Genomic DNA, 24640 nt, shown 5'->3' with positions numbered 1-24640 from the left:
AGCAACAACCTCCGTAAGACGTGGGCTAGGGCAGCCCTACTACAGGGGAGGGAGTGACTTCCCCAACTAAGGCAATGGAGCTGTCCGGGGAATGCGGAGAGGAAAGAATCTTGGAAGGACACGGAAGCTGCTTGGACGACGCCAACACACAACACGCTTGTATGACCGAGGATGCTGTAATAGAGGCCAAGTGTGCTCAATTTGTGACAAACGACATCCGCCGCTTCCTATTCGATGTCGTGCTGGAATGACACGAGAACAAGATTTCTCTGGGCTTAGTATTGCACGACAGAAGCGGCCGAGGCGGTGTCCGGAAGGAGTATTTTCACGGCATCCTCATGCCCACAAATGATTAGCGATGTTTCCCAGAGCCGGGATGACTGTCGGGCGATTTGCGCAAAGAGCGTGAGGCTGCAAACGATGCGCAGCGCAGTCTCTTGTCTCGACTAGCATGACGACGTGCGGTGAGGCGTATGGCGCCGAGCTGTGACCACGCTTTCGTGTTTTGGGCGAGCACGACAGAACAAGCCAGCTTCAGCACAGGAGGTTCAGTGACAGGTCACATCATCATCCGGACATTTGCCGGTCTCCATGGAGTCTGTCATACCAGGGGCAGACCGTTAAGGAGTGACTGGTTGATTTTCCGGAGACGGGTCCACGACTGCCACCGGCACGAGCGTCCTTCCAATGCCTTTCTCGAAGCCTCATTGCGGGAACAATTCGGCCGCGTCACGCAATCACCCTCGCACAACAACAAGCCTTTGCACAGGATCTTCCGCAGTCGTCCATTACGAGGAGTCGTTCAGGTACGAAATGTTTGTTCACCTCCACCTGGGCGAATCAAGGAGCACACATCTGTTGGCGCTGTCGTTGATCAGGGCGGAAGACCTCCGTAAATGTTGCCAGCCCAGTTCCAGACGCCTCTTTGCGGACTTAGCCCCAGCCAGCCGGGTCTGGGGAATGCATTCCGTGACCCACATTTCCCCATCTCGGTGCCGCAAGCCTCGCGTGGGATGATGGGATGAACACGATCGAGAAGCGGTCAAAGAATGACCTGTCTTCCTTCCGGCACATCACGGCTCGATATGAGAACTTCGTGTCCCACGTCAGTCAGACGCAGCTACTGACGCTATCCGCGGACGCCGCCAGTATCGAGATGCTTCATCCCGTCTGCGATAACACGCTCATCGGCGAGCCCTCGATAGAGACACGCGTGGGAGACCACTGCATACGGCACCCGGCCATGCCATGCCGTTTTCATCTCCTGCAGACTCGTGTCTGCACATCTCAGACAAGTCGATCATGACAGGAGCGACCCCAGACGCCATGAAGTTTACTCCCTGTAAGGTTTGGGCGTGGGGTGGGACCTGCTCCCATGTGCAACAACGGATCAAAGCAAAGAGCGCAACCGTCCGCTTCCCCGTTCGCCCCCGATGCTTTTGATTGCTGATACACTTTTCTTTTCGCTCAAAGCGCCTTTGCATTCCGATCCAAGCAGCCCGACCATGCGAGTCAGGATTCGGCGGTGAATAGCCAGTTGCTATAAAAGAAAACCTTCCCCTTGCGGCGCCGTCGTCCTTTTATTACAAAGCAATCTTCAGCATCATTCCACCCCTTACACATTGCACAGTCTATCAGCCCTTGCACTATACATAAGTGGTGCTTATCAGCCCTTTCTCGTTGACGCAATCTGCTCAAACATCCCCACGGTCCGGCTCAAGACTTGTAACCTTCGCTTCCAACCCGAACAATCATTCGCAGCAACACGTATCACTCTACCCAACCACTTCCACACAATTGTTGGAGCAGCCTAGAAAACCAAGTAAGCCTCACCTGCAGCCCTCTCTAAACATATCGCCAATCCGGGGTCTCCGCCATTCGCCTGGCACAAGCCCTGGCATCTGGTTCGCAGTGCCAACACACTCGCATGCACACAGCACCAGCCCTGTCGCAATCCCGCGTATTCAATATTAAATCTGACTCACCCCTCGCAGTTACCATTTCCGGCTCGCAGCAATAGTACACCTCAGCCTCAGAACACAAACGACCTGCTTCGCCAATACTGCCAGCGAAGACACTTATTCTCCGACCCCGAGACAACTCAGACCGTCTTTGCGCCTTCCGCCGAGAGATACGATTTGACAGTTCAGCTTGCATTATTGTGACAGTTTGACACCAGCTCGACTCCGGTCTATTTAGTCGCATTGCCCGATCGAAACCGACTTGCGAGATACAGGTCTCAACCCCAAGTTTCAGCAACCAACTCCAAATCAGGCACTCCTGTCTCACCCTGATTCAAAATAATTTCCAACATCGTTATTATAAGTCAACGCCAGTTACCACAACTTCGTCGACACCGACAGTCACTACGCACCTCAACATCTTAGGTTGCCTACCAAATCAACACCACATCCACAATGCCTTCCACAACCTTCAACCCGCGCCAGCGTCTCTCCATCCTGACCAACTCCACACTCGGCCACGACGTCAGCGCTGCATTCAAAGCCTCGTCTGGATCCTCGACACAAGAGCGGTCACATGCGTACGGCGAGACCGCCGCACCACCTCCAAGTCCTATCGATTTCTCCTTCCCCAGCACACCGAAGGAGGACCGCCGGGGGAGCGAGAGCAACTGAGCGATCATGCTGCTGCTGCTTGACCATCATCAACATGCGTGCATATGCCTCCGCGTCCGCATGTTGACTTGGAATATCTCTTCCTTCTCTTTTGTTGTTGTTGTTGTTGTTGTTGTTTTGTCGTTTGTTGGCATTTAGCGAGCGTTGGAGCTTGGATTTTTTTCGGGCGTGGTATTTGGGATTTTAAACGTTCTGGGAAGCGCGTTGATCGCGGCTATGGTTGCGCCTTCGTTACATTCTTCGATTCACTGTACAATCTACCATTCTCTCCTAGCGTCGTTTGGTCGTGGATAGAAGCGGGGCATCTCTCGCAAGCACAAACATCTGGTAATAATCCCATCGCTTCATGGATCACGTTTCTGCTCTTGACTTCGTGCATCGAGTTGTCGTGAGCCTCTGATGCAAGCTACGCCCGTCCTTCGGCTTTGTTGGGTTATCCACACGATCTCACCATCCAACACTTCGGACTCGGTAGAGACTCTCCCGATTGTCTTTTTTTTTTTTTTTTTTTTTTTTTTCAGGACCAAGCCGACGCCTCGCCTCACCTTCCTTGGTCAAAAGAAGAGAGGGAGTGGCGCACGGTCCGCACCGCTGCGTCCCGCTGCCTCTGTCAGACCTCTGGCGTGAAACGGTCGGAACCTCGTGCTATTCCTGGCCTCTGCGACAACATTTCGAAGACCTCAAGTGTTTTAGTGCAGAAGAGAAGGGCCCGATGTCAGCCACGCGTCCGTTGTTCTCGAAGCTGTCTGAGGCCAGTCCGCCTCACCATGTAGTGCGAGCTGAGGTGACCGACTTCACTCGGGTCCGCTGACATTCGAGCACACTCGGGTGAGCCTGTGCCAGCGAGGGAGCAGGTACACACATGACACGAACAAGAGCATGTGTTGGCTACCACCAAGCTCTGTAGACTCGTATTCGTCTCCAAGTTACCCATCCCTAATGCTACCACCTCTATCTATCTCTCTTTTTCCACTCACTTACTCTTCTTACTCCCCCGCCCACCCCTCGCACTCTTCTTTCCCTTCGCCGCCGCTGCCCCCCGTCTACCTCCCGCAATCATAACCCTAACCTTTGCGACGGGCAACACACTCACAACCTCTGGTTCCTTCCACCCGCGAATCAAGTCAATCTCCCTTGGCCAGATCCTCTCAACGTCTTGACTGTGCTTATCCGTCGCTTTCGCGTCTTTCCCTGCGTTGTCCCAGATAGAGAGTACTTCCTTGACGGCTTTTCCGCGCTTGGTAGATCCGGGCTGGATCTTGGCTTTGTATTTGTAGCTTGCGAGCGCGGCCCAGGGCGCTGCGACGGGGATCGCGCTTAGAATCGTGTCGCCTGGCAACGGCCGTCCGGTAAAAGCATCAAAATTTAGCAAGTTGCTCTTGAGGCTCTCGTCATCTTCGCCTTCGTCGTCGTTTTCGAGGGCGGCGCGGCGCGCTTCTTCGGCTGCTTTGCCCTTGTCTTGGGCGCGCTGGTGTTGTTCGCGGCGCCGCTGCTTGTTGGCCAGGGCTTCTTCTTCTTTCTTGCGTGCGTCGTTGGCCGCGGTTTCGGCGGCTACTTGGCCGGATTTGGAGCCCAGAAGGCGCATGGCGAGGGCGCGGTCTTCTTCGTCTTGGGCGGCGTATTTGGTGGCTAGCTTCTTTGCTTTGCCGCGCTTGCCGCGGGGGAGTGGTGCTGAGCTGTTCTTCGTGGCTTGTGATGTGACGGTGCCAGGGGCACGGGTAGCAGGCTTGGATTCGTCGCCGGCTGAGTGACCTTCATCATCATCATCGTTCTCTTCCGTAGCTGCTGAGCCGGGTGTGGCGTCGGGCAACTGGCCCTTCCTCATAAGGCGACGCTCTCGTGCTGATAGGTGGCGAATACCGGACTTGCCTTCTGTCTTGTCCTTGTCTTGCGACTTTGCGTTCTCGTCTGAACCAGCAGTGGCGGGCTCACTCTGCGGCGAAGGAACATCTTCCTCTTCCTCTTCTGATTCAGCTTTTTGGTCTGCAGTCTTCGACTGGAGTGGGTTCGCAGGCGCTTCAGTCTCAGATTCAGCGTCGCTCTCATCCGAGTCGTCCATCTTTGCATCAGGAAAGTCTTCCTCAGAGTCAGAAGCCATCTTTGCATCCGGGAAAGCGTCATCATCGTCGCTGTCCGCGTCATCGTTAGCTTGGGCTGTCTTCTTCTCTTGTGCCAGTTCTGCCTCTGCCTCTGCCTCTGCGGTAGTAGGCGCCAAAACACCGCCCTGGACTCGGTGCTTGTGGTGACGAGCTTTGCTGTCCTCGCTGATCTCGAACATCACGCCAAGGCCAATAATGAGCTGCGCTGGTGGGAGATACTCCTTCTTGCCCTTGATGTTGAAGATGCCGGGCGGCAAGAACTCTCCAGTCTGACCAGTCTTCGTAACACCATCGGCAAGGACCCACCACGCCGGCATGGCGGCCTTCGAGTCCCATGCGTCTGATGTGCAGACTGACAAATTGCCAGCCTGGGATAGTGTCGAAGGCGGAATCGGCGCATCCGGGGTGTTTGGGTTGTTCTTGATGATCATAGGGATAGAGCCCTTGAGGTCGGAGTGAACGTAGACATCTCCCTTGCGCAGGTATCTTTGGTAAATGATCTCATTCTGCTGAGCGTCCTTGCCACCAAGCACGAGGTACCCATCTGAGGAGATGAAGTAGATGTACTTCTCGAACCATTGCTGTTTGCGCACAGGTCGCAGCACTTCCTTCTCTTGTTTCAGGCCCTTCTTGAGATCTTCAGCAACCTTTTTCTCGTGGCTCTTCAGAGCTCGTTCAGATGCTTGCAGCGTACGCTCTTCTTTACTGGCCGCTGTCTTCTTCGAATCAAAGTACTCCGTAGAGTTCGCCCATGCAGAGAGACCTAGGTCGATGTCGATTGAAAGCTTTGGCTGTGCAGTCACCTTTACAGGCGCAGGCCTCTTCTTTTGATTGTCGCCCTCGTCGTCGGTGTCTTCGCTTACGGAGCTGGTATCGTTGCCCTCGTCTTCCTCGTCCTGGCCTTCTGTCCAGGTGTGCTCGTCTAGAAGCAGGGTGATTGTGTTCTCCTGCAGCTTCAGTGGAAGCTTGATGAGCTGTGCGACGGCATTCCCTGCAGACTGTTCTCGCTCAATCAGACGCCCAATGTCCACCCAGTCCATGCCCTGTGTAATCAGACCGTTGATGGCGTCTGTAGCTTCGGTGACGCGATGGACGTTTGCGAGAATAGCTTCTGCCTTGCGGAAGTCCAGCTCTTGTGCTTTTTGCAGCCCACCAATGCGCTCCTCGTGCTCTTTGCGCGCCTTCTCCAGCTTCTTCTTTGCGTGCGCCTCGCGCTCTTGTAGTTTGGACTCGAGTTTTTGGCCCTCTATCGAAGAAAAGAACTCATCAACAGCCTTGCCAAAGGTGTCGAATTCGAGGAACCTAAGGTCCGAGTTCTCGAACTGTGCGGGACGGAACGGATGGAAATCGTCGTACAGCTGCCTGCCCTTCCCAGAGCCTTCGTCCTCCGCACTCGGTGCTGCAGGGCTGGGCTTCGCTAAGATGTATCCCTTCACCTGGTCTGGTTCAGTGATCTCTTTTGTTATCCTCAAGGCGTCTCGGAGAACGGTCAACAGCTGGTCTAGCAGGTCCTCGCTCGCAAGCACTTGCTCCGGCTTCAGCGTCGAGTCGTACTTTGCAACGTGCAGCGCGTGATCGACGAGCAGCGGAGGCAGTTCGGTGATCGAGGTCGCTAGCGCCTTCCTCAGCGCGTCCTTTCCTGCCTTCTTCGCTTTCTTGCCGGTCACTTCCGGCTGCGCTTGCTGGCGGTCGACGGCCTTCTGTAGGCCTTGGCGAATGCGCTCTTTCGTGAGCTCCGGTACGCCACTGTAGTTCTGTCGCAAGGACAGATTGTACTGCAGTCCGACCCTCAGCTTCTCGTGTTCTTCGCCCTCGTCGACATTTCGCAGCAGAGCCAGAATGTGCAGATCGCCATCCGTCAGAACGATGTTGCCGCCGGCGTAGAACTCGAGGTATAGTCTGTACAGGCCGTCGGAGAACTGGAACTCGAGGATGCGGTCGGTACCGACTTGGGAGATGGAGGTGACTCTCCTCGTCTTCAGGTATTTGCGCAGCTTCGCAACGAAGCCCGAGGGCGCTGCTGCTGTGGTGCGCGCATATTCGGTAAGGTGGCAGCGGAAGCCAGAATCGATGAGCAGTTGTTCGCGGTGGTCTGGCTTATGGAATTTGACGAGGAAAATGCGCTGTGCTGTTTGTCAGGTTTGTTTGCGGCCGAAGCTGCAGAAAGCTCGGTGCTTACCGATGAGAGATCGTAGACGTTTGTAACGCGCAACGAAGTCAGCGCATTGGACAGCTCGTGCGCAATGACCTGAATTTATTAGCGTTGGGGGTGTTGCGGTACGAGTGCCACGTACCTTGACGTCCAAGCTGGAGAATCGCTGCTTCATGGTTGTGTCGTGTGCAAAGTCTGGCGGGGGAGGGGGGGGGGGGTTGTGGTGGGCTGCGATGACGAATGACGAAGCGGAAGCGGCGCGCGCCAAGTACATGGTCAATCAAGAGTACCTGAAAGCCTCGAGGCTAGTGTAGTGCAACACGAAAATAAAACCAAACCGTTGCCCTCCCCCTGCCCTCCCCCTGCCCTCACTCTGCCCTCACTCTGCCCTCCCCCTGCTCTCGTCTTCACCACTCTGTGCAAGCCAGTGGGGATGTGGGAGTTCTGCATTCGAATAAGATGCGCCGTCCTACCGGTCTATCATGCTGCAGTCATCGAGGATGCCAACTGCTATGCTCATTTTGCCATTGAGAACGCCTGCAACGCCATGCCCTTTCCATAGTCCAATCACAGTCCCTGCCGTATCCGCTCGGCCAGCTGCCTCTTTCCAAAGTCCCACATGTTCATCAAGCCCTGTTCTGAAAGGTCGATGTTCTTCATCGACGTCATGTCCTGCGCAGGCGGCTTGCTGACACGCGAGGCGACGATTACGGGGTCGGTCTCAAGGATGATACCGTCGTCCACGAGCTCATCGACAGCAAGCGACTGTGAGCGTTAGCAATGCGCACATGCGCTGTGCAGGCTGTGCAATCATACCACCAGGTCGTAGTTCTCGATAACCGTGCGCTTGTCGACCGAGTTCCTGTGTCGTGTTAGTCGTGGAGCTGGATGCGCGCACTGCTGCACATACTTCAGGAGGATGTTGAGCGAGTCTCGCAGCGCAAGAACAACACTGCACGCCGATTAGTTGGAGTTCCCTCAGCCACGCCTTCTTCTCGTACCTGTACAGCAGAATCTCGTTCTCCTCGGCGCTGCCTACTACATAGAGCATCACGTCTGACTCCATCTTGAAGACCACGACCTTCTGGTCGTACAGGATGATGTCCGTGGTCTGCTTCGCCGTCTTCTCTGTGCGGTGTCAGACCATGTCACTCTCCCGTCCCACAGACAATCGTACCCAGCAGCCCCTTCTCGAACGCCTTCTGGTCCTTTACGGTCTTGTAGGCCATCTGGCCGGGGTAGTCGGCCTGGTTGGCCTGGCTGCCCTGGGGAGGGTGGGGATTGGAGTAGTACTTGGTGAGGATGCGCGAGCCGTCGTCAATGGCGAGGACCAAGATCGCCTGGATGCTGAAGAGAGAGAGCGGGCGCGACATGGCGGCGGGTGTGTGTGTGCGCGCGTGTGTGGGTGTGTGTATGTGTGTGTGTGTGTCTGTGTCGGGGATACGCAGCGGGTGGGTGAGCTTCAATGGTATGGGTGTGGGGTGTTGCAAGCTGTCTCCAGGGCTCCTTGCGCGCTCAGCCAGCGGAGAAGCAGCCAATCACGGGAGTCGTAGCATTCCTGCATACAAAGTTCCGCCGCGCTGTGCATCGCCATGTCCGACCACGCCCTCCAGCAGCGATGCCGCCATTGACGCGCACTCCCCTCGCCTCCGTCGTCTGTCCATCGGCGCCGTTCCTGGCACCTCGACTCTTGCGCCCGACCGTCGCCGTCGCCGTTGCCGCCCGCCAGTCCCAGCAACAACCCATCTCGAGCACGCCAAGATGCTACGCCAATCCCGCAAACGGGAAGAAGAGCGGAAGAAGTTACTTCCTGGAGATGCGCAAACGCGAGCAGCAGCAGGCACGACGGAGAGCGCGGGGCGACAAGGACTCGTCGGATGTGTCGCCCGAGGTCATTGAGCTGGCATTGGCGCTGCAGCAGGCATGCGAGAGGCGAAATCTGCAACAGCTCATGGACCTCTACCCTGCCGCTCTCGACGCTGGTATCTTCGACCGCAGAGCCACCCATATCCTATGTCAGGCCCTTCACGCAAGCGTGCGCCGCGACGCCGCCAGGAAGAGTGCCTCGCGGCTGCCCGAGCTTCTCCCTTTCGTCGGGCAGGTCGTCTCTGACCTTCGAAAAGGAGCGCTGCCGCCCCATCCGTTCGCCTACGTCCATCTGTTGGGCATCTACAAGGATGCCAAGCGCTTCACCGACGGCCACGCGCTATGGCTGTGGCTCGCTGAGCAGGACGACGCCCATGTTTCCCAGGCCGCCTATGGTGCTGCCATAGAGCTGCTGAGCTATGGCAACTTGATGTCGCTCCCCGAGCTGGAGCAGCTATACGACGAGGGGCTCAAGCGTTTTCCTGGCACCTACGCCGAGTACCATCTCTCGCCTGACGCCATCGTTCCAGATCGTGCGCAGCCTGTCCATATCGTTGGCCTGCCTACGACATTACTGCAAGGCATCGTCACTGCTCGCCTGCGGTCACACGATTGGAAGAAGGCGTACCTGGGTCTGGACACAGTCCTTCGTCTCTACCCTGGCCAGACGCCACATCGCATCTTCGAGCTTTTCATCACCGAAAGACCCCTCTCGGAGGCGTACACTGCCTATCTGCTTGCCTGCCGTTCTGGAGTCCAAACCAGTGGCGGTCAAGTCACCAATCTACTGAACAGGCTGCGGGTGGCCATGACACAGTCTCGTTCGCTCAGAGGCCGTTTCAAGATTCTGCGTGCCATGGCCAATGCTCTATACGCCTATCAGCAGTGCGGTGGAGGCCTTGCTAGCGTTCACGTCGGGCAATTCATCAAAGCTTTCGAATTCATGCTACCAGACAAGGCTCCCGGTCAGGAATTCACAGAAGAAGAAGAAGCGGTTCTTCGAAACACCTTAGCAGTCACCGCCCATGAGTGTTTGGCCAGCTTGATCCAGTCTGGCCTGTCGCCTGAGGTCCATCCGTTCGTGTCCCTGGTGTCTCTAGCTGGCAAGCTGCGAGCTCCAGACCTACTCAAATCCGCACTACAGGATGCGAAAACCGCAGGCATCACATTTGGCCCGGTTGAGCGAAGAACCTTGCTCACGGCTGCCGGTCTTATAAAGGACCGCGACCTTGTCAAAGCGCTATGGTCGCTCATCGTCACTGGCGCCGAGTCCGAAGGTACCCAACTTAGCTACAACGACTGGATCACGTTTGCCAAGGCTTGCAGACGCGCTGAGTCCACGCGACACTTTGAGCAGCAGTTACAGGAGCTAGCGCATACTATCACGGCTTCTATCGAGAAGCGTGTCCGCTCTGAGGCGGACAACCTGGAGCCTGAAGCGGCCAAATCGTCTGTTGTTCTCATGGCTCCCGAGCAGCTGAACTCCGAGATTCAAACCCTACAAGGGCAGCTGGAGAACACACGCGCCGTTCTCATGTCCGGACAGCCTCTCAATCTACAACACTCTCCGTTCTACATGCACATCGATCCCGAGCAGCCTTCGCTGGGCACCGAGGAAGATCTGCGCGCCGTTTACGACGAACTCACGACCGACCCGCATCAGCCGGCAGCCCCGGCTTCAGGCGGCGGCGACGACGACTCACAAGCCAAGACTACCGCCTCAGCTCTCAGCAAAACCGGCATTCCCCTCGATGAACTTCGTTTCCGTAACTGGGTCAACGTCCATGAGATGATGAGTGCAGCCAGCGCCTACGCAGCATCTCGTCGAGACATCATCGACAAAGCCATCGCGCAACGCAAATCCCCCAAGGACATTCCCGAACTATTGTTTCTACCCGAGATCAAACCAGCGCAAACCCGAGCGGACCTGCGCAACCGCGTCAAAGAGCTACGGGCACCAGACTCGATCTTCCGCAGAGTCAGCGGCCAGATCAAACCAGGCACCTACTTTTTTGCAAAGAAGTTCGAGCGTAAGGCGCAAGAACCCGAGGCGGATACTACGAAGATCCACAAGCACATCACCAACCCTTTCACTGTCCGCAAATCCGAGACACAGACTCCGGACGAGGTGTTTGAACCCAAGACCCTGGACCCGTCGACCAGTCGATGGCACACAAGGAAGGTCACCAAGACTTACAGCGATGCCAAGTATGATGCTGCAGAAGTCAAGTCCAGGTTTGAAGCGTACGCGGACTCAAACCCAATGACGGAAGCCGCTGGAGAGCCCAAGGCGAAATCGGAGACGCCGGTAGCTAAGACGGCTGACAATGATGCTGTCCCGTGGATGCCGTCGTAGGCACCATGCAAACAACTACCTCTTTGTACATACCCCAATTGGAGCACTTAGCATGTACGATACATGGACCTTTGTAATCAACCTGTACAATACAAAAAGCGAGTGCAGCGTTCAAGCAACAAAATGTTACCAAATATCCACTTTACTTTTTTGGCGGGCATCAGTCTGCGTGGAGGGGTGTCTGTATAGGCAGAGAATGGTTTTGCTGCAAGCCCATTCATTCCCACGCGGCAGTCATTTTCGCGGGAGTTTGGCCGCCGCGCTCCACACCCGCGCACAACTTTCCACATTGGGAAGGTATTCTACGTCGGCGGCGTGAATTTTCGCCGTCGGCGAATTGCGACGGCGCGATGCGACACGACAACGTTCGAAGCCTTCCTTCTCCAGCCACCATTACCATCTGCACGGCGGATGAATCGGTTGTGCTACCCTCTGAACACGACAAGTGTAGCTGGCTCAGCCAGCCTACTTTTCCCACCTTAATGCAAAATCTCAGACAGTTACTTTTCTGGCCGGAGAATCCGCATCTTTCAGCGAGGGCAGGTATTAGCGATTACTGGGCTGGGTGATGCGAAGGTAGCGTTACCGAGATCAGAGATCCACGAGACTGCTGAACTTGTGTGCCACAACGAGCTTGCCAACGTTCGGAGCTTGAGAAGTGCTCGATGCTACCGGTGCTGGGATCGGGATCTGGATCCTCAGGAGGACCTGTGGTTCCGAGGCTGCTGCTGTGTGGCTTTGCACTCCTGTCGAGGTCCTGGCCTCCCTCATCGAGTCCGCGCCTCACGCCAGTCTCCTTGCCTGGAGCGCGTTCACCATGCACTTCCTTCTCTTCACCGTCTCTAGCGCCTTTGTTCTTTTCTTCCTTCTGTGTATCATCTGCTTTTGTAGTCGGCGCGGTCAGCAACCTAAGAACGCCAGCTTGATGCGTTTCACTCCCATAAGTGCTTCTGTGAACTTCATTTGCACCTTGAATAGAGGACATACTTTATACGTCTTCCGCCATCCACGTGTGTCAAGCGTCAACGCCTTCATAGCTAAACGGACGGAAGTGGCTGGTTATTGTCGATGGCCTCCGAGGGTAGGGAGAGATAGTTCAATCTTGTGTAGCTGTTGAAGACTGCAGGCTCGTCAATGTGCCAGAGGAAGTTGTTATCGCCGCACACAACAAGTAGTTCTTCCAGACATCTATAAACTGGGTAGAGACTGTCGAAGTACCTCTTGAAGCTGTCCTTTTCCGCAGGAACGGTGCCGACGTCGAACAGCACTTCGATGCGAAACATCTCCATCTCAGGGAGCTTTGACAGTAAACGAATCAGCTGCATATCTGTAGTGGGATAGTAGAGCGCGGCTGGTAAGCATACGGTGTGCAAGGTCTTCAGGGAGAATGACGGCTCGTTCCTTGTGATAAATGGATAACAGAGAGCTGGAGCGAGCCGAAGTGTCTTTAGTTGAGGCAGTCGGGACCAAGCGGCGCTCGCCCACATACGAGGGATAGTGGTGCACGACAAATGGGTGTTGCGTATGAACAGCTCGAAGAAGTACTTCTCTAGAGGAGGACGGCCTGTAAATGTAACTTCTTTGAGAAGCGGAGCAAATTCGAATATGTGCGCCGACCCAGGCTCGGTGATCTACATTGCGGATTGGACTGACGCTGAGAGGGCTGCCCTGAAATCTGGCAGCTCCTTCGTCCAAACCCCATTCTAGACCTTCTGTTGGGGGTATTAACACTGTCGCGGCTACTGGGAACTTTGAGTGTGCGGACCTTGCGGGCCAGATCTGGGCGGCGAAGTAGGGTGCTGGCGAGACGTAAGATACTGCCGTTGTGCCTGATAGAAGCGGCATGCCGTTGTGTTTGATAGAAGCGGCACGCCGGTGTAAATTTTCTTGTGCTGGTCCCCGAAGGCGTCTTGCTGATAATGCAAGTGCTAGAAGGTCTGGATTGTCCAATGAAGCGCCAATCTGCAGCAAAAGCTCGTCCGGGGGGTTAAGAAGGGCGATCATACTGACGGCACGGGTGAATCACGAGTGTAATGAACGCTACAACGAGATACTTCTGGTCACTGATCGATCAGCAGATCTCACTGAGAAGTTGAAGTCTGCAGATGCACGGTTAGGAAGAAGAGAAGAACAAAAAAAAGGGCATGATGACATATAGAAGCGAACCAATATTTGCGACAAGCACCCCTTTATTGCCCACAAGATGTCAGGCAATAGAGCCAGTTCCCAGTGCGCAAAGTCCAAGATACACTGGTCAATGCCTGCAGTTGAGTTTTCTATACAAAGAGCACAAATATTCTACATTTACGGACTTGACAATGACCAAGTCTGGTGAGACATGTGTCTACGAAAATCCAATACCCTCTCCAACAGAGCAGTTTGATACATTAGCCTGCCAGGCAATCTTCGCATACGCAGGGAGGTAGCTGTTTGTCGTGAACTTCTTGTCCATGTAGTATGAGACCTGGCTTAGCGAGAAGTTGCCGCCAACATCAGCACTGTTGAGGGCGTTGACGATGTAGCTAGCGATGAAGTCGAGGAAAACAAGATCGACAGTCTTAGGAAGTGATCCGTCAAGAGGGAAGGAGCCGTTGGCCTGGAGGTCGTTTGGCTGCGCGTAATGTGGGATATTGGAGTGGACAGTGTCGTCACCGTCGTTACCGAAATCGTCTACGGTGGTGTATCCAGGAGTCGGAGCGGTAGACTGCCGGCGTATCAACCGTCCACCTTGCTTTGAGCGGCGAGTGACGCCTTCATAGGAGTGAGTAAGTGGCGGGTCTATGCAAGTATCGCGATCAGCAAGAATGCTGTTGAAGCCGAAGTCTGTAGCCTCCAGATCACGTTTCTTTTGGTAAGGTCCTGCGTTCAAGATATCGATCACCTTGGAGGCTTGCTCGTAAGGAACGTCAGGAATGAACTGGAAAGCATCATCGAATGGCGAAACGATGAACGAATCGTCATAAGTGAATGGTCCTTTTGCAAGATCGAAACGGATGCTGCCTGTGTTGATGATGATCATGCGAGAGTTGTTCTTCCGCGTCTCATTCACAACAACGGTGGACAAAGCAGTCTGCAGGAGCTTGAAGATGTTTCCGTCAGCACCATATGGCTTGCAGTACTGGCAGTACGTCTCCGGCGCGCATCCGTAGAGGCTAGTGAGATTGAGCTTAGCGCGCTCTGTCGTAATCTCAGATGTGACTGCAGCACCCTTGGGTGTGCCAAATGCGTCGAAGTTCTGGCTACCTTTGGCATGGTATGCGAATGTCTGGCGGTTCCAGTCTAGGTAGCGCCGAGCATAGCGCAGGTTGGAGGGTGTCGTCGATGTGGGCAGCTGCACGCTTGCGCTTACTGTTCCGGTACTTCGAGGCGGTACCGCACTTCGCGTGGGATTTGGTACACCCTTGGGGTTTTTCTTGACCTTCTTTGCGCTAGAATTGATGCCAGACATGGCTAGCCATCCCAAGGTTTCGCAGTATCGGCCTTTGTTCAAGTTAGTGAATACCTCCACATGCATGACTGATTTGATTCTTACCAGACTCGAGTGCTGTAGCTTTGTTGTCCCATACAGCAAAGTCGCGGATGTGAGTGTGACCACCGAAGCCCTGTATAGGAACGTCGGGTCTCTGGCTGCGAATAGCGCTGAAGACTGTGTCGAAGGAACTGCTCGAGTCGTTGAACCTGACCGGGTTATGGCCTGTCAGAACGAATAGATCGATAGGGTCCTTGTAGTTGACAGCATCGAGGAACCACTGCTCCTTCACCATATCAGCCGCTTTGATAACTTTCGAGACATTGCTGTTGCCAGTGAAGTCAAATAGAACGCCGAAAGCCATGATGTTCAAGCCTCGTTCCGTAGTAAAGTAGCGGTACTGTGCACCGATGTACTCAAATTGCCCAGTGGCTGGGTTCTTGATCTGCACATTACTAGTGAGGTACTTGTCTCCGTAGACTTTCGAGAAGTTGCTGAAAGTCTCGTAGGCGATTTCAGTGACATAAAGCTCGTGATTGCCGATCGTTAGGAGGTCGTAGTCGACATTTTCGAAGATGGAATTAGAGACAAGGCCATTCGGTGATGTTGCGTCAGAGAGACCAGCACCATCGTGAAGATCCTGGAGGCAGTCAGCAATGTGTAATGGACATACACAACCAACATCGACAGTCATGATGGCAGTCACTTACACCAGTGTCAACTAGCAATAGATCCACACCAAGCTTATTGGCCTTCTGCTTCATGTGCCTTGTGAAGCTGACAAAGTCACCCCAATCAGCCCCGTAGTTCTAAAGATCGTCAGCTTACGTCCATAATGTATAGCCGGCTATAATGTCGTACCTGCTCTTTGATGTGGCCCTCGAGCCAGCCGTGTGTATCAGTCGTATGCATGAAGTTGATCTGACCCCATTCGAGAGGAGATTTAGGTCCTGTAGTTGCGTTGCTTGCATCAGGCTGCATACGCCTAACATTACGAGTCAAGACCACATCGTCTTTCAGCGGTCCATAGCAACTGTGGTCTCCTCCACAAGCTGAAGCCGTCGCAATGGCTGAAGCAACAACGGTGAGCTTCTGCAGCCGCATCTTGAAATTTGGAACCGAGGGTGACGGTCTCAACCAGAAGGCTCAGGGAGCGATTTATACACGTCAACCCATGTCGAGATGGCTGAACGTCCAGAGAGGCACGGCAGCGAGATCTTCGCACGTGCGATTGTCACTGGAAGATGATAGGAGGACGATAAGCTTCTCCAAGCGAAATGACAAGCCGTTGCTGCCGCTAGCGAAAAGCTTGGTCTGAAGGGGCACCTTCCTGATTGGTGGCTAGCAACATCGGACATCTCCATCGCCTTCTACGCGCAGCCACGGAGGACAACGACACGACGCGTCCTCTCTCGCGCCTCCCTTCAGATGTTTTTATCATTTGAGGCGGGCATTCAACGGTGCTGATGAGGGTTCGATCGTGTGCTGACTGCGACCATGAGAGGAGGTTTTGTGTTTCGTCTGAGTACATTACGTCATCTCTTCCAGGTCTTATATCCGTTACATCCTGACCAGTTCGTCCTTCCTTCACCAACTTCGGAGTCCTCATCCCAGGGCACAAACTTGCAGACTGATGCTCAATGCCAAATCGTGTTCCTGATTCTATCACCCCATACGAAGAACGGCACGCCCAGAATGATCAAACCACTGGAGATGCCAGCCATAGCACCGTAAGCGTTGAGATATCCCGACTTCTGTACCCAAGGATTTGTGTAGAAGGACAGCAAGAAGCCAAATGCAGACTTCCAGGCCATTTTTGTCACCAAATCTCACCGGCTACAAGTCAGTAGCAGTCAACAGTGTACACAAGCGAGACGTTTGTAGCTTGCACAAGGGAGAAGTTGACTGTTAGTGTCAAATCAGGTCAAGCAACATCCTCTTCTGTAACTTACTCAAGCCGAGTGCGAATGTGGGACAGATCCAATGGAGCTTGTACTGGATGCCCACATCATAAAGGACGAGAGCGAGAGGCGCTGTAACGACACTGACAAGGATAGCAGGCAAGCGCATCTCAGGCTCGCGGACGCCTCCGTTGCGCTGTGATTGTCTATCAGCAATCCAATCAGAGAAGTGGCCATCAGCGAAAATTCCAATGAATGCTTCGAGGAGTACCGCAACGAAACAAAGACCTGATTGCCAGGGTTTGAAGTTGTATGCCGTTTCGAAAGCCGGCGCAAAATTGGACGTGATAGCGATAAGGAAACCGATCGTTCCTGACATAACAAGGGTACCCCACAAGACCTGTGGTAGGATGATGAATGCTACTGGTCGTATGAAGAGCATCAAGAGTGACTCTTGGGTGTATGTGCTGGAGAAGATACGGAGGCTGGAAACGTAGGAACGCTTCTCTGGGATGTTGATGTGGGGGTAATCGACGTGTCATCGATCTGTGCCATTACAGGTCCCTCCGACTCGATATCCTCTTGCTTACTCTCGTCTTGAGCCACCGCACTGCTAGCTGCCACGTCCCTGAGGTACATGGCCATAGGGAACGTGAAGATGACGAACAATGTGCAACTGCCAATGAGGGCTGTGGCGACCCAGTATATGGCTCGCCAGCCGTTGTTGATACTGATCAGTCCAGCAATAATAATTCCGCAGCTGACTCCGGCTGGAAATGCACAGGTGTAGACCCTGGAGGGTGGCAATGGCACGTTCAAGGTGCAGAGGCTCGATGTTCACGCCATAACGGTGCTTCGTTTGTGCAAGAAGATATCAGATATGGTCAATGGTGCCAGGGCCTCGGCAGCAGCACCCATAATGATACGTAAGGCCACCTCGCTACCATAGCTCATCGAAGCTCTAGCCCATGCAACTCAAATCGTGTAAAGGACGATCGATGAAACATAGACCGGACGGCGACCGTACTTGGCGATCAATTGCCTCCAGAGAAACGCGCCTATTCCCTGTATCAAAGCAGTCGTAGTGAAGAAATAGGCAGCAGACATTAAAATAACGATGTACCAACAATAACGTGCTGACCAGTTCAGTGGGTCTGGAGGTAGTTAGTCTTCACACTTCAAGGTTGTAGCACCAAAGAAGTCGTGCTCACCATTGTGATCATTGGTTGAAGTAGGAATCAGGATGATCAGATTTGAGTTGACGTATCCAAGATTGTTCTTCTCTTTCACATCCGCCGGTTCGCGGACAACTGTCGTTCGAGCCATTGCCGTATGCTGCCTGCAGATCAAAACCTACCATTATGTACAAGGTTGCTTCGGTGGTTGAAGCCACAATGGGTTGAAGAACTGACGGGGTGGTGGTCTCGACCACTTTGCACCTGTTCCCACGAGGGCTAGCCTCGAATTTAAGGACCGATAATCAGAAAGGGCAACTTATCATTGATCCGACCTCCTCCATCATACGCGTTTCCCTAGATTCCAGCTTTTACAGTGTCATTCTAGAGACCGTAACCCCAGACAAGGTGGGGAACCCCGGAGAGGACGATACCCCAGGTTGTACGAAGCCTGGAGGCCTTCAGTGCTTGCAAGCTGATACCACTGGATGTGAGACAAGACTTTTGGTCCAGATCTTGGTTGATTGTTCATGTATGGGAATCGAGACTGACGTTTAGCTGGTATCGGTGTAAGCAATTAGTGTGAGCGCGAATCTGGAATAGGCTATGTGACTGGAAACGGATCTTGTTCAATCGTCCCTAATGGTACAAAGTGATATCGATGACTTTCACAAGTTGCTGAGCCCCCTTGATAATTATAACGATAGTGAGATATAGCTTTTTGGCCCGGAGAACAACTTCGTGGGTAGGTGACATCATGGTTTCTAGACGAAAGGGTCAGCAACTTGTGAAAGTCACTATATATTAAAGAGGCGATCCAAGCTCCAAGCCCAAATAAGATGCTTAAATTGCAAAGTGCAGAGGTCAAACCACAGAGATTAGTGATGATGGGTAGAGAAATGCAGCAAGTCATGTCGAACACAATTGATCTAGAACAATCAACACTGCATCGCGTACGTTGCTGGCAACCTCCAGGCTGACTCAACATTGCACACACACAGGAGAAGCCCCATCGTTGCGAAAAATGCAAGAAATAGTTTAGTAGAATTTACGAAACGCTCCTGATCCAATGATGTTATTCCCGCTTATCGACAGATCAGCGACTTGCTCAGAAGGCATGGCCTCTTACATACGGCCGCGGCCATTGAGATGTCAGGCAAGCGCCGCCATACCGGCAACGGCTCATCAACACCTCTGCGTATTTCCAAAGATTGCAAGGCATGTGCTGAGCACCATCTCAAATGTGAAGATGAGAAGCCTTGTAGGCGTTGTTTGAGAAGGAACGTTGCATGCATCTCTCTTGCGAGGCCTTTTGCAGATGCTCCCACCACGATACAGCTCCTTACGCATTTGAAGCGACTAGCACTCCCTTCCGAAGCAATCAAGATTTCCAGTCGATTCGAAACATCATCCCCACATGCCCCGAGGAGCTGTGTATATATGGCCCAAACGATGATACTTTGGACTGGCTTACACAGATTTCCAAATACCAATCACTGTACCCGTATCTCAAAAATTTGAGACTGGATGTTCGCAACTGGCTTGATGGCAAATACAGTATTGATCTGCCTGTGAAGTGCATGCTTCGTCACAGTACATTCCTGGTCAGTCTTGTCACGGCGATTGAGGGAACGGGCATCAAGCTTGTTTTGATCTATAATCTGGATCATGACTTCGGGACAACTAGATAACCTGCGGTGAAGTTCATCCGAAGGGACTGAATTGAGGTCTATAGGCAACATGAATCTGAATGCCGCAAGAGGATATTGGAAACAACGATAGGAATAGATAGAACAAGACAAGACCCGGGGATAGTCGATACGATAGAGCAAGCAACTGATGGAGATAATGTTCGATGAGTCTGAGTCTTTTTAGAGATATAGTCTTCGTGGTATCTTTTTACACATTGCCGGTATTCAAATTATCTTCGGCGGTCAATGAAACTGCCCTTCTTTACATCCTCTCGACCGGGCTGAGACCAAGAACCCTCATACCGTTGTTCAGCACCTGCCTAGCCGCAACATACAACGCCAACCTGGGAACGTTGACCTTCTGGTCGCTGCTGACAACCTGGAGGTGGTCGTAACTCGCGCTGACAGCGTGCGACATCTTGAACAGGTATGTCAGAACTGTAGTAGGCTCTTGTGTCTTGAATGTGTTGAGGAACGTGTCCGGCCATGAGGCGAGTTGGCGGATGAGGTCAACAGCGTGTGGCTCCTGCAGCTCGCTTAGATGGACAGTAGCAAAGTCCAGCTTCTCCAGCGAGGGGTCGGCAGTAACAGCTTTCCTGTAGATCGAGCAAAGACGAGCGTGGGCGTACTGCAAGTACGGCCCCGTATCACCCTCGAACGATGTCATGCGGTCCATGTCGAAATTGTAGTTGTTGATCCTCTTGCCCTTCATGTCCTGGACCATGACAGCGCTGATACCGAGGGTATCAGATGTCTTCTCAGGGTCCTCAACCTGCTCATACTTGGCCTGGTTGCCGCGCATGACTTCGTGCATCTTCTCGCCGACATCACGGAGGATATCATCGAGGAACTTGGCTGTGCCCTTTCGTGTCGACATACCGAGAACCATGCCGAAGTTGATGTGCTGGGAGATGGAGGATATGTCTTTCCAGCCCATAAGCTCTTCGATCTTGAAGAGTTGGGCGAGGTGGAGATCTTGTTGCGAGGCGATGACGTACATCAGCTTGCTGTAAAGAAATTAGCAACGGGTTCATGAAATGTTTTCCGGCAACATACTCAGGGTGGTAGGTCTGCATACGCTCGTACGCAGCACCAACATCACGGGTGAGGTATAGTGATGTACCGTCCTTCTTCTTAACGACAGCCTTTCCAAGCTTCTTCGAGTGCTTGGTGAGATCGACAATGACGGCGCCCTCAGAGTCCTCGCAAACCTTCTTCTCCCACATGACCTTGATACCAAGGTCCATGCTCTCGTCCTTGATTTGCGACTCTCCACTGTAAACATCGTAATGGATGTTCAGGCGAGCATATGTCTGCTTGTACTTCTCGATGGACAAGTCCTACGCTTGTTAGCTGCTGGTCGTATAGCCATGCTTCACATGTGTACTCACCCTGAAGCGCTTCCAGATACCAATGGCCTTGGGCTCGCCGTCGACCATACCCTTGAAGTACTTCCTAGCCTGCTCATCAATACCCTCGGTCTCGATCTTTGTAATCTCCGCCTCCTTCTCTGATGTGTCCTTGCCCTCTTCCTTGTCCTTGGCGACCTCGGCCTTCAGTACCTTGATCTTGTCCGCCTCCTCTTTCTGGATGCTGCTGACCTTCACGTAGATGTCGTAAAGGTGGCCAATGGGGTTCTTAACAAGCTCCTCCTCAGAGCCAAAGTAGTCGAATCCAATGGCCAAGACACCGTACTGCTTGCCCCAGTCACCGAGGTAGTTCAGACGGACGACCTCCCAGCCCATACCCTCGTACAAGTTTGACAGGAAACCACCGATGATTGTAGAGCGCAAGTGACCGGCGTGGAAGGGCTTGGCGATGTTGGGCGAACTGAAGTCGATGACCATCTTCTTCTTCAAGCCATTCTCCTTCAGCCCAAAGCTCTTGTTGAAACCATAGCTCTGGCCAGCCTTGAAGATCAAGGGGAGAACAATGGATGTGAGCGACTCTGGCTTGAAGAAGAAGCCGACAAAGGTGCCGGTGACGACAGGCTTCTTAACGAGCGGGCTCTCAGGGAACTTGTCTGCCAGCTCCTGCGCATATGCCTTTAGGTCCTTGCCCTTGAGCCTCAGTGCAGGGACAGCAAGCTGAAGGTCGCCGTTCTCAGGCTTCGCTGTCCATGCCAATGTGGGGTAGATGATCTTCTTGTCGACGCCAGAAACTTCTGCCAGCAGTTCGGTGATGTGGCTGCGGTAGATGTCGAAGGGATTGAGGTCGGGGTATGTGTTTGGCTCCTGGGGAACCGAGTCCAGGCCAAAGCTCTTGAGGGTCTTGGTGAGCTCCTCCATGCTGAATGCTGAGCGCGTCGACGCGTCGAGATTGACAAAAGGCTCGAAGGGTCGAGTGTCGACTTGAGAGTAGTAGCGGCGGGCTGTGCCGGCGTTGAGCAGTTTGCGACTTTTATATGCGCATAGGTTGAGGTGAATGTGCGGTAGCGGCTGTGTGCGCACTATAAAACGTGGGGAAGCTGTGAATGTGGTGGAGGATGTGACTGTCCGGTGATGAGTCAAAGAAAAGAAAGCGCAATGAGTCGCCCGCAGCCTACTGAAAGGTTGGGAGAAAGAACTGAAAAGATTGAGAGGGGCGCGAGTAAGGGCACGCATGCAGAGCAGAAAACCACTGTGGGGTCAATAGCTATGCGTCAGTAGAGATATGCAGCAAACGCGCTAACCAGAAAAAACTTGGAGGGGTAGTGCGGCGCCAAGGCGAGGCTGGCACAGGCTGAACTTTGGATGAAGAGACGACAGCCCACATCCTCAACAGCTTCATCATCGCCATCGTGTCTACCAGGATCACTGCATGCTTCATTACGTAAACCCTTGATGAACTGTCTCACCTGCAACATCGTAGCATTGTTGAGATCAACAGTCTTCCGTAAAAGCAATATCGACTCCCCCTGCAATTCATCAAAGGTATCACATCCACATCGTGGAGCGCCCATGCTTGACAAGGTATCTTGATTTCTCTTCTAGATGTTTCATCTACGCGCCTGACAGTCGCCGATTCGTGCTTGTGCATTGCCTCCTGCAGCCACCCCGGAGCGTTGGGCCCGCCGTATCTGATCAATCAAGTCTCGTACGATGAACTGGGGCTGTTCTCGGATCGACACGAAAAAGCAGACACCGGTCGTTGTGCTTCTCGCTGTAAGCTTAGCTTCGGCAGATTCTCGGAATGAGCTTGAAGAGAAATGCTCGTTATGAGTTGACCTACGCCAATCTGTCTCCATTGTCGCTGCATGTACTTGCCCACTCTAGGAACCTCCCGCTTGCATCGGCGTTGAAGGCCTCCTCAGGGCAGGGACCCATTGTGTAGAGGTCAGTGTATCACAGTCGGCTTTTGTTCATTGCAACGCAAGTGGTAGCATCCTGGAACGGTGGCCTGAATGTTATTATTCCAGTCTTTGGTAGTTATCATTCCTGGCTTCCTAATTGTTGATGTGCGGGTGGTGGTCCAGCATGCGATATATTCAGGAGTAAGAGTCGCCCAGCTTGAACGGAGGAGGTGTCTATTAGCACCGAGTGGGGGTCTGTAGTCGTGCTGCTTCTGTGTCCGCGGGATCAGGTATTCTAGAGTAGGTTTCAGTTCAGTAACTGGTCGAATGGTTGTTGTCGGCTTTTACCGATCAAGAGGGCGCGGAGAGTGTGACGGATGATCAAGGCTCAAAGCGAAGCGTGGACGCTTCGTATCAGCGGTGAAATATTGACATGGCTCATAAGAGCCTTCGTATCGTTGTACGAAAGAGTTGTAGGGAGGTGCGTGTTGTCTTAGCTTGGCCCGTGGTGTGCAGGGACAGTGTACTTATATGTGCAGATTGCTGACGCTCCTGAGTTGGCATTAGCAGTAGCGGGAGCAGTAGCAGTTAGTGGGAGCAGTATCAGATAGTAGGAGCAGTAGTAATGGTGGTAGTAGCTGGCTGCGACTGTATTAGTATCTTGGCTTCAGAGCTCGTCAATGCATCAGCCTGCCTGGTTTCGAATGTTCATCTCGACTGCCTGCTGTTTTGGGTAACCTTCCATTATGCTTAATGACACTTGTGGCTGTTTTGTTACCATTGACCATAGTCACGAGGCGCTATGCATTGACGAAGGCAACTGCGCATCGCTCAGTGCTTTCATGGATCTTCTTTCATGCGGAAGGATCAAAATGAGTGTCGCCCGCGTACTCGATGAGTTGTGTCACAATGGCGTGTGAGCGAAGTCAGAGCAGAGAAGATCTGCAGCCTATCCAAATTGCAGCCTCACAGAGACTGTTCCTGTATGACAGTTTGTCAGTGCACCCAAGCAAAGCTCGGTGAATCCGAGTCGAGAGGGGACACAGGAGGCGCAGTAGAATTAGTGAACGGGGCGAGACAGCGCAGTGTCACGCAGTTGGCAATACAGAGAGTTGCGGCTCTTCGGGTCAATGTTTCCGCGAAACATGGTGAGGCTGCGAGGTGTACTCGAGCTAAGGCGAACTATCGGCGATGGTCTCTTTCGCTAATCGTGGATCGCTGGTATCCCTTGATCTGCAACTCTTTTGAGCACATGCGGGCCGATTGCATTACAGAATGATATCAGCTGCGCGCTTAGAAGGTGTACGTGCGTGCGTATCTTTGTGGTGAGAATTGCATGCTTCACGACTGAAACTTCGAGGTACTTACCCGCGTGGTGTTGAAGGCGTCCCCGTTGTATTGGAAGCCGTCGCGTGCGTTGCCGAACAGCGGTTTGTGCAGCGTTGTGCAACGCGTACTCCTTGATGCTTTGAGACATATTCGCATTCAACAGCCCGAGGCTGTGTTTATTGTGACAAGGCGGCGTTCCCAAGACCATGGGTTCACCCAAGCTGAAATGCCAAACGTAGAAGGCACGCAGATCAAACCTGTACTCTTGTACTGAGACACGCGCTTTCGCGGAGTTGCTGTGAAGGATTGGTCGAAAGCAAAAAGCCCAAGATGCGCATCAATAATTGGTGCTCGGCGTCCTGTCGCTTCGGTTATTGCAGCATCCTTGCGTGGGGCTCTACTAGGAAGGTCGCAATGTTCTAGTCCGGCTTCGCATTTATGAGTATCGAAATCTCGATCATGGGACTCGAGATTGTGGGGTAGCTAGACGAACGATGGCCATTGTTCGCATTACATCTGAGCATGTCGATGAGCAGCTCATCATCGACAAGAAAGCGATGAAACATCTAGAACGTGGAGCGGTCGGATTGATGCGAAGGAGCTGCAGACGACTGAAATAAGAAGTTCAAAGTGGGACACGAGCAGGACGTCGGCGAGGTCGCTGACGCACGACAGTGAGAAAAAGCAATGCTCGT

At 53.3% G+C, this 24640-nt stretch overlaps 7 protein-coding genes across 7 annotated transcripts; 1 reads left to right on the top strand and 6 right to left on the bottom strand.

Annotated features, from left to right (window-relative positions):
* Window positions 1-1666: 1666 nt before the first annotated feature.
* Window positions 1667-2644, bottom strand: BU25DRAFT_445646 (uncharacterized protein; the record flags this gene model as incomplete). The annotated part of the gene is made up of 3 exons (XM_033709448.1): window positions 1667-1810; window positions 1924-2290; window positions 2397-2644. 3 exons carry the CDS (start codon window positions 2642-2644, stop codon window positions 1667-1669), a joined length of 759 nt encoding a protein of 252 aa, XP_033565719.1.
* Window positions 2645-3609: 965 nt separating this feature from the next.
* Window positions 3610-7086, bottom strand: BU25DRAFT_384889 (uncharacterized protein; the record flags this gene model as incomplete). Its single annotated transcript, XM_033704344.1, has 3 exons — window positions 7030-7086; window positions 6915-6983; window positions 3610-6858 (listed from the first exon to the last, which is right to left on the bottom strand). Exons 1-3 carry the CDS (start codon window positions 7060-7062, stop codon window positions 3610-3612), a joined length of 3351 nt encoding a protein of 1116 aa, XP_033565718.1. The 5' UTR covers window positions 7063-7086.
* A 198-nt stretch (window positions 7087-7284) lies between these two features.
* BU25DRAFT_407174 (snare-like protein) lies at window positions 7285-8354 on the bottom strand. Its single transcript, XM_033705471.1, has 5 exons — window positions 8065-8354; window positions 7889-8015; window positions 7798-7839; window positions 7704-7749; window positions 7285-7652 (listed from the first exon to the last, which is right to left on the bottom strand). Exons 1-5 carry the CDS (start codon window positions 8258-8260, stop codon window positions 7455-7457), a joined length of 609 nt encoding a protein of 202 aa, XP_033565717.1. The 5' UTR covers window positions 8261-8354; the 3' UTR covers window positions 7285-7454.
* A 151-nt stretch (window positions 8355-8505) lies between these two features.
* Window positions 8506-11193, top strand: BU25DRAFT_488115 (uncharacterized protein; the record flags this gene model as incomplete). Its single annotated transcript, XM_033711325.1, has 1 exon — window positions 8506-11193. The coding sequence occupies one exon, from the start codon at window positions 8506-8508 to the stop codon at window positions 11107-11109; it is 2604 nt and encodes an 867-aa protein (XP_033565716.1). The 3' UTR covers window positions 11110-11193.
* Window positions 11194-13453: 2260 nt separating this feature from the next.
* BU25DRAFT_333086 (uncharacterized protein) lies at window positions 13454-15559 on the bottom strand (the record flags this gene model as incomplete). The annotated part of the gene is made up of 4 exons (XM_033702468.1): window positions 13454-14589; window positions 14642-15218; window positions 15289-15387; window positions 15440-15559. 4 exons carry the CDS (start codon window positions 15557-15559, stop codon window positions 13454-13456), a joined length of 1932 nt encoding a protein of 643 aa, XP_033565715.1.
* Window positions 15560-16185: 626 nt separating this feature from the next.
* Window positions 16186-17586, bottom strand: BU25DRAFT_437279 (uncharacterized protein; the record flags this gene model as incomplete). The annotated part of the gene is made up of 6 exons (XM_033708996.1): window positions 16186-16380; window positions 16437-16483; window positions 16531-16986; window positions 17070-17272; window positions 17321-17453; window positions 17496-17586. 6 exons carry the CDS (start codon window positions 17584-17586, stop codon window positions 16216-16218), a joined length of 1095 nt encoding a protein of 364 aa, XP_033565714.1. The 3' UTR covers window positions 16186-16215.
* A 2021-nt stretch (window positions 17587-19607) lies between these two features.
* Window positions 19608-21633, bottom strand: BU25DRAFT_454964 (arginyl-tRNA synthetase; the record flags this gene model as incomplete). The annotated part of the gene is made up of 3 exons (XM_033709910.1): window positions 19608-20352; window positions 20402-20685; window positions 20737-21633. The coding sequence occupies 3 exons, from the start codon at window positions 21631-21633 to the stop codon at window positions 19608-19610; spliced, it is 1926 nt and encodes a 641-aa protein (XP_033565713.1).
* Between the last annotated feature and the right edge of the window lie 3007 nt (window positions 21634-24640).

The sequence above is a fragment of the Macroventuria anomochaeta genome (genome assembly GCF_010093625.1).
Source record: "Macroventuria anomochaeta strain CBS 525.71 unplaced genomic scaffold BU25scaffold_4, whole genome shotgun sequence".
Taxonomy (NCBI): domain Eukaryota; kingdom Fungi; phylum Ascomycota; class Dothideomycetes; order Pleosporales; family Didymellaceae; genus Macroventuria; species Macroventuria anomochaeta.
The sequence above is the reverse complement of the archived record's forward strand: the minus strand, read 5'-3'. Positions and strand labels throughout refer to the sequence as shown.

Excerpts from the sequence above, each read along its gene's own strand:
- BU25DRAFT_407174 (XM_033705471.1), bottom strand. The coding sequence starts at position 8,260 with ATGTCGCGCCCGCTCTCTCTCTTCAGCATCCAGGCGATCTTGGTCCTC. Across the intron at positions 7,840-7,888 it reads AACGAGATTCTGCTGTACAG|TGTTGTTCTTGCGCTGCGAG; the intron begins GTACGAGAAGAA and ends ATCGGCGTGCAG. Across the intron at positions 7,653-7,703 it reads TCGAGAACTACGACCTGGTG|TCGCTTGCTGTCGATGAGCT; the intron begins GTATGATTGCAC and ends TAACGCTCACAG.